General features: G+C 38.8%; 1 protein-coding gene across 1 annotated transcript; it reads right to left on the bottom strand.

Moving 5' to 3' along the window:
* Positions 1-1,195: 1,195 nt before the first annotated feature.
* Positions 1,196-7,492, bottom strand: ptcd3 (pentatricopeptide repeat domain 3). Its single transcript, XM_049758203.1, has 23 exons — positions 7,350-7,492; positions 6,995-7,047; positions 6,832-6,874; positions 6,408-6,453; positions 6,072-6,140; positions 5,800-5,904; positions 5,557-5,680; positions 5,093-5,196; positions 4,756-4,920; positions 4,505-4,565; positions 4,191-4,273; positions 3,956-4,100; positions 3,821-3,871; positions 3,408-3,497; positions 3,265-3,293; positions 2,986-3,092; positions 2,769-2,847; positions 2,594-2,684; positions 2,361-2,443; positions 2,121-2,266; positions 1,992-2,033; positions 1,594-1,752; positions 1,196-1,509 (listed from the first exon to the last, which is right to left on the bottom strand). The coding sequence occupies exons 1-23, from the start codon at positions 7,475-7,477 to the stop codon at positions 1,464-1,466; spliced, it is 2,049 nt and encodes a 682-aa protein (XP_049614160.1). The 5' UTR covers positions 7,478-7,492; the 3' UTR covers positions 1,196-1,463.
* Positions 7,493-7,555: the final 63 nt, after the last annotated feature.

The following is a 7,555-nucleotide window of genomic DNA, read 5'->3' on the forward strand; positions in this document are numbered from 1 at the left end:
AATGGTTGCTGGCAAGAAACCGTGCAAGGCCAAATTACCTCAAGAAATGGTGTGTTGCAAGATAAACATGAAGCAGATATTCACAGTCATGCCAATAATGCCAATCTCAAAACACATCATTTTTTAAAGCACATTTATTCATTTTGGGTCCTCCCATCCCTGCTCTTGCAAGAAAACAAAAACACACATTAGGTCTTCTTTGACATAACATTGATCACATTTGTTTTTTTCTATTCGATGCAAAAAAAAAAACCTACTATCAAATTTCTCACGGCCTTCTCTCTTTGTGTGTTTCCTCAAACTCCCCTTTGTCCTCCTCCAGTTTTGGGAAGTGACTATTAGGGTTAATAGCAAATCTTGTTCCCTTTTTTACTCTTCAATGCCGCCAACACAAAGAGTTTATCAACACGTGGGAGAGGTATTAAAAGCGCAGGAGGATGTGCTATCACATCCTGTGTTTGTATGGCCCTCCAAATGCCGAACACTGCAGTCATGGTGCACAAGGCAGTAGAGAACAAATACATGCTGGTCAAACGAGCCACTTTTGCAAGCTTGCAAACACAGTCATATGATTTCCTGTCTTACTTCACTGCCTGTATGTGCCAAAAATGTGTCGTTTGACACACTGTAGAGTGCAATACCACACCCATCTAAAAAGTGCCAGTTCCCCCTCGGTGTAGTGCATGCCCTTATTTGGTTGTGCTGTCAGCTCGGCTTGTTATTGGTGGAGGAAATGAGGCGCTCAGCTTTGAGATGCACGTACCTGCAAGAAACCGCAAACACACGCCCCAAGCCGAACTGCTGACAATTTAGCGCGCTGATGGACAAATGGACACGTTATGTCCTCGTGCTCTTTTAGTGCATGAAATTTATAAGAAAATAAGGATTTCAGAATTTAGACACCAACATTTTGTTTTTTCATACAGTGTGTACGTATGTTGTTCATCGAGTGGGGAGGCTAAAAAAATTAAAAAAGTCATCCGACTCTGGAATTACTCTAGTTTGTCACCTCACTACTTGATTTCAAGGCGTCAGAAAACAAACAAACACACCAACATGTATTCCGACATTCTGCAGGAAATAGCTAACCTCAAATTTCAGGAAGTTGGTCTTATCGTCAGGAGAAAATTCGGCTTGTGTAAATGCTGTTGTCAAATTGCAAATGTAAAGCGTAGAGACATCATAGCTCATGCAATTGGAGGACTATTTTTGTGATAATTTATTTTAATTTTACTTTACAGCATCAACATCATAAAGTAATCATTTGTGGAGAAACAGCGGCCTCTGGTGGACATAACACAATTTAAACACATTTCTGTCCACAAATGGGGCACAGATTGTCTACATATGCCCCATATATTTTTTTGACATAGATCCACACGTGGGTACACTTTTGTTTAAAACTCTCACCGGAAATTCGACAGTAATTGTCAGTTTTTCGTTATGAATGCTGACTCCTTTCTTCAGTCTGTGGGCTCCGCGACATTCTCCAGCTCCGACACCACATCTCTGGATGTGAAAAAGAAAAAAAAAATCATTTTCGAAAAGAAACTCCTACAATGTGTTCAGATGTTGTTTGGCACCCTTCCACACCTTTGGTCCTCGCTCAGATCAAACTCAGCTAGCACCAGCTTGGCCAGTTTCGGTGTCACCTGCAGACAGAAGGCGGCCGACAGCTGAACGAGCTCCACGGCTCTTTGGGCAGAGCCCTCGCTCCGGCACACGGACAGGAAGAGCTCCAGCAGTTTATCGCTGAGGGATTACATTAGAATATATCAAAATTTTTAGAACACCAATGGTACATAACCTTTTATCTGAGAGGTCAGGAAAAGGCCCATTCGTACTTAATTTTGATGTTCACTGATCATCTGCCTACTTTGTTATTGCACTTGTTTTTTACCCGAGCCAGACTTTAGTTATTTTGTTTTTTGGCCACAATGAAGAAATGCAGTTGAATGCAAGAGGTTTTTATTTGCCACTAAGTCACTTACGATGGAACTCTGTTCTTTTCTTTGAAAAGCTGTAGCATCTTCCTGCAGAGAATAGAAAAATTAAACGTGTTTAAAAAGGGATTATTACTAGTATAATACATAAGATAAATATAAATACGGGTCTCTCACCAAGCCTCTTGGATCTTGTTGGCCCGCAGCAGCAGGGAAGTAACATGTGAGAGGGCGGTGTTGCTCCACTCCAGATTGGCCCTACTTCTGCTGCCATCAAATGCGCTTTTTATATCCAGCGCACATACAGCAAATGACTCTTGGACCTTAAACACAATGCGCAAAATTGAGATTATTTACAAATTTTAATAGTTGTCATGTTTAATGGAAAAAATCTTCATGAATATGATCTTGACTGACCTCAGGACTGTGTTTCTCTCTGGCCATCAAGGTGAGCAGCTCTTCAATCAATTCTAGTTTATCGTGACCCATAGACCGGATATCTAGAAAGACAGAACATCCAATCTGATCACATACATACAGTTAGTTTTAATCATAATCCACAATTTAAAGTTTCTGTTTGTAATCGATGTTTCCCAGGCCAGACACATTCAGTGACCGACGTGATGTAACTTATATAATCTTTTAGCAACCTTTCCATATAGTAGGCAGCATGTCCAAGCGACTGTCTGTGTCCAGAGCCTGCAGGAGTTCTCTCAGTCCCTGTGGGTTTAGGTAGTACAACTAGAATGATAAAAACATAAAAGGCAAAAATTGTCAGTGCCACATGAACACATTCCAGGCCAACAGATATTGAGATGCACTCACCGATGGAACGAGCTCTTTATACCATTTCAGCACCACATCAATGTGCTCCATCATGCACAAAAGGTTGAAGAAGCGACCACTGAAGAAGAAAGAGGTGATGTGCACCAAATAATTTTTGCTGGATAAACAGCTGTGCTAGGAATACAATTTCTGTGCACGCAAAAGTTGATCCAGTATCACAAGTAGCTTACTATCGAATGCTGTATACATATCTTACTAGTAAATATTCCGTTGGAATGAATCCCCCAGAAGCCTCCAGTTTTCCCCCACCTCCACCAGACTTTGGATTTTATAACCCAGCTCCAGTTCTTTATAATCCATACACTGCAATGATACATGTGGGGAAAATAACACATACAAAAAAAATAGCAATTCTATAAAGGGTCATTTAAACAGAATTGACGAACAGATTTGCAATTCACACAAACATAAACTCTAAGTGACAAAAACTCATGCTCAAGAAATGTGTAAAAAAAAAAAAAAAAAAGGGACTTACAATTCTCATGGCACTAGAGAAAAATAGAACTGGTGAGAAAAAGACAGAAAAAAAATGACTTTTTAATTAATCAAGTCTCCACGATGCAAATTAGATCTATACAACACAAAACAGTTGTGTCGGATAACTTTTAGATTACTAACCATCCCCAGGGTCCTGGCAGGTGAAGCTTTTCCCTGCCAACTCTGACATCACTTCCTGTAACATGTCGGTGTTGCCCTGGCCAGATGATGCTGAACGACAACGCATTGTCATATGACTTACACATTTTCAAGTGGGCACAAGAGAGATAGATGGAGAAAGGTCTCCAACTGATTTGGAACATTTCAAGCACTAATTCATTTTTGATCTGCTAAACACCACTTAACAACCTCGTATCATAATTTATTCTAAGAGAGAAACCTTTCAAAACAACAGCAAGATCTGGAGTCATTTTCATTACGGAGTTCTTGAGCTGGACTGATTTGACCAACTCCTAGCCAAACATCTAGGATGTTTTAAATTTTGGAAGAAAAAAAAAAAAGGCATTTGACTGTAATATAATCCTTGTGCTCACCTGCTTTGTAAAATATAGCCAAGACATGGTCAAAGGTGGCCAGACTGGGCGCTACACAAACAAACAAATACAAATTACATTACATTACAAGCTAGAGAAAGGCTAAGTAAAAAAGCAGTGTTTATTTTTAATTACCTATCCGCAGAGCCCTCATCTCACTCAGAGTCTGCAGTGCCAACGATCTGGCCAAAGAGCCACAGCGTCTCAAGACTCTGAGAACACTGTTAAAGGTCAGCAAGTTGGGCTGGACTTTCTGTTGACTCATCTGCTTTAAAATTTCCTACAAGCAAACAAAAGCAAGGTGAGAAAGAGTCGCACGACAATGAAGATGGACACAACGAGATGTAATATTGTCTGTCTGAAGCCTTACAGTGACGAGGTTCCATCTGTCGATGTAATTTTCTCTGACTTCTGGAACGGCCAAGATCAGGGCGTTGAAAATGTGGACGTCGGCTGAAAAGAGAGCCTAATGTTGGCGGCTTCTCGGATTTGTTTAACTACAGTAAGCATCGTATTCCTTAAGTGGAAATGTGTTAACAGGTTCTTAATAATATTTATCTCTTTGGGACAAGCTTTCTCTAGACTGAAACCTACAACCAAATCAACATTCTTCTTCCATGTTGGCTTCCTGAAGTAATTTTTTTTTGGCCATTCTGTTTGATTTAGTTACTTTAATCGGCTTACCTGTCAGTCTGTTGTTGAGTAGGTCTGTGTACATGCTGAAAGCCTTCGCATAGGCGCCATGCTAAAGACACACACATATTGGCAGAATCCTTTATACAGTCTAGCGTCACAAATTACACCAATTAATAATATAAGCACATGCACAATATCATGATAGTCAATCCCGTTGCAGATCTATCACATACTCTAACAGGAAGGTATTGAATTGACAATGAGAGACGTGCGAACAAGTGTGTGTGTTCTTAACCTACCTTCACCATGCCTCTGATGAGAGCGGAATAACATTGAGTATCTTTCTCTGGCAGCAGGTTAAATATTCTTTCAGCATTGTTATTTTCTCTCCAGGTTAACTTCAGCAAGTCGGATGCTCGACGAAATTTCCCTCTCTGCCTCTTCACATCACCCCTTGATTCCTCCTAAAACAGTAACCGTATAATGAACGGCCTGAGCTAAGATTTCAACCTGGGTGTTTTTAATTGTTCTTTACTATATTTTCTGATTAAAATCTCTTTTCAACATTTTTTTAATTTAGAATTTAGGGAACATATAATAAGTCTTCCATTTCTTGTCCCAATGTCAGGGACTCACCATGTCCTCAGTCTGTGGCCCATCCTCTTGGTCAGGGTCTCTGTCACAAAAGAGACAAATCAAGTCTAACAGTTCGTGGGTTGTCTCCATGGATACAGATTTGCCTGGAAGACAAGAGTTGAGGAAAGAAAGTTACACCAACAAATATTACTGTACACATAATCCATTTTTTTTTTACAAATGTCTTCGAAATCCCCGATGCATTTGCAAAAATAGCATTTCTTTCTTCGATCATGTCTTATGGGTCCTTATGGATTTCAAAGTAAGACATTCGCAAACACTTATTTTGGGAAAACAATGACCATCGATCCTTCTTGTGTGATATTGCTCAATTGTTTAGTTGTTTTTTTTAATCCCTAAATAAAAATAAATAAACTAAACTAATTGGTTGCTAAACAGTAATTGTGGAGAATTTTTTAAATAAGCCCTAACAGTGCTATTCATGGTATCCAAATTGCACTTACCACTTTGCAGCAGTTGATCGTACATATCGACCGCAGCCTTGACTTTTCTCAAGCTCACCCTTTCCTTCAGTGCCTCTTCGCTCACTTCTTCAATGCACAGTGAAATTGTATCTGGCATCAGACACTATTGCATAAACATCAAGCAAAAACATTCATTCCATTTACACTGACAATACAATATATATATATACATACACACACACACACACGTTACGACAGAGTCCATATATGTGTGCCTCTTACGGGTATATGTGGCTCAGCAAAATCTTTGGTAAAGAACTTTGGATGATTGTTGACAAAGTATTTAGCTGCAGATCTTCCAGACTCCTGAGAGAGAGAGAACAGCTTCTGCAAGTAAAGGAGAGATGGAGAGATTATGCATATACTAAATTGGTCCTCTGAATAGATAGACATTTAAAATTGACACAAGTACAGTAAGAGACAAAGATTTATTAATGATGAATTTAACAAGCCAAAACAGTTAAGGGCTGTGTAAGAAAGTGTAAGATTCGTACAAACTCAGCAGCAGTTCTCGGTGAAAGGTAAGGATCATCCTGGAATTGGTAGGGAAATGCTGTAGGATCCTGGTGGGAAAAATATTTGTATCAAAATTTCGAACGTGAAATATAGAAGTACTATCATCTTTGTTGTGATGAATCATACCCTTAGTAGATATTCATACAATTTGTGCACTGCATTCAACACGTTACAGTAGTGAATGCAGGGGTTACTTGTATTTCAAAAGAGCATTTTTTTAATGATTGCAGGCCATGTTTTAAACCACTCTGCCAGAGCTGTACATGGGCAAATATGAATGAATAGATACAGAAAGAAACAATAAGGGAACTTACCCTCTTCACTGTCATAGCCAAGGCCTCCAATACTGACTCTTTGCGCCTTTTCAGTTAAAAAAAACAATAATACATCCAGTCATTATTTTAAATGGTGTAAAAAAGTGGTCATTACAGTTGCAAGAAAAAGTACTGTAAGTAAAGTACCAAACAGTAACAATACCATTAATAAACACTTTATCATCTTAATCTAATACAAACAAATAGAAACATGGAATGATTTAAACATTCCTCATGCTTGCAGCTGTATAATTATGGAAGTACATCTGTGCCATCAGGCTGAATTGGAATTGGAATCATTAGTTGAATTTCTATACGCGCCACAAAACTGTGATTTTTTAAAATCAAAAACGGTACAATATTCAGCTTAAAAATGTTTCACAGGTATATGTCTTCCATAGAAAATAAATGTACAAACACATACCATACTTTCTTTCTGGGGATGGTGATGGGCTCTGAAGAGTCCGCTACACCAAATACACAAATGTGTTGTGGGTTTAGTTGGGCAATTAAAAACTTTAAAATTTAAGCAAGGACCGACATATACACTATATTGAAATATGATCAAATATCTCATTTCAACTTGCCTTTATTGGCCTCTACAGCTTGTTGGCGTATAGTTGAGATCCCAACAAAATTCCTTGAAAAGAAAAGGGGAAAATGCATTTAGTCGTTTAAATCCATGCAATATACAGCCAGAAATTGGTAAACATTTTAAGAGGTCGCCTATTGATTATTTGATAACTCTCCACTATCCGAATGAAGGTTAAAAATATATTTTATGACTGAATAAATTGTTATTCTGGCAGGATGGAGTTGGTTGCATTGGCAATGATGACCTCTCGCAATGGATGCTGGTCACAAATGAAAGAACAAAAGATAATTCAAGAAGCTTGTATAGGTAAGGGTCTTGTATAAATAGAAACGTTAAATTTTCCTTACCTGTGAAATAACAGCAAGTCGAGGTTGCTCATAAAAATTCGATTGTTTTTGTATATGTACTTTCCTACTTGTCTCCCGGACGCCGCCATGTTGCTTACGCGCAAAGGCGTCTGGGAGGACGAAACCATGGCGGCTTCATCGAGGGAATTTTAAAAATGAGTGTTCTTTTTTTTCCGCATTTAACGCCACTGTTTGGAATTTGGCTT

The sequence above is a fragment of the Syngnathus scovelli genome, chromosome 1, assembly GCF_024217435.2.
Source record: "Syngnathus scovelli strain Florida chromosome 1, RoL_Ssco_1.2, whole genome shotgun sequence".
NCBI lineage: Eukaryota > Metazoa > Chordata > Actinopteri > Syngnathiformes > Syngnathidae > Syngnathus > Syngnathus scovelli.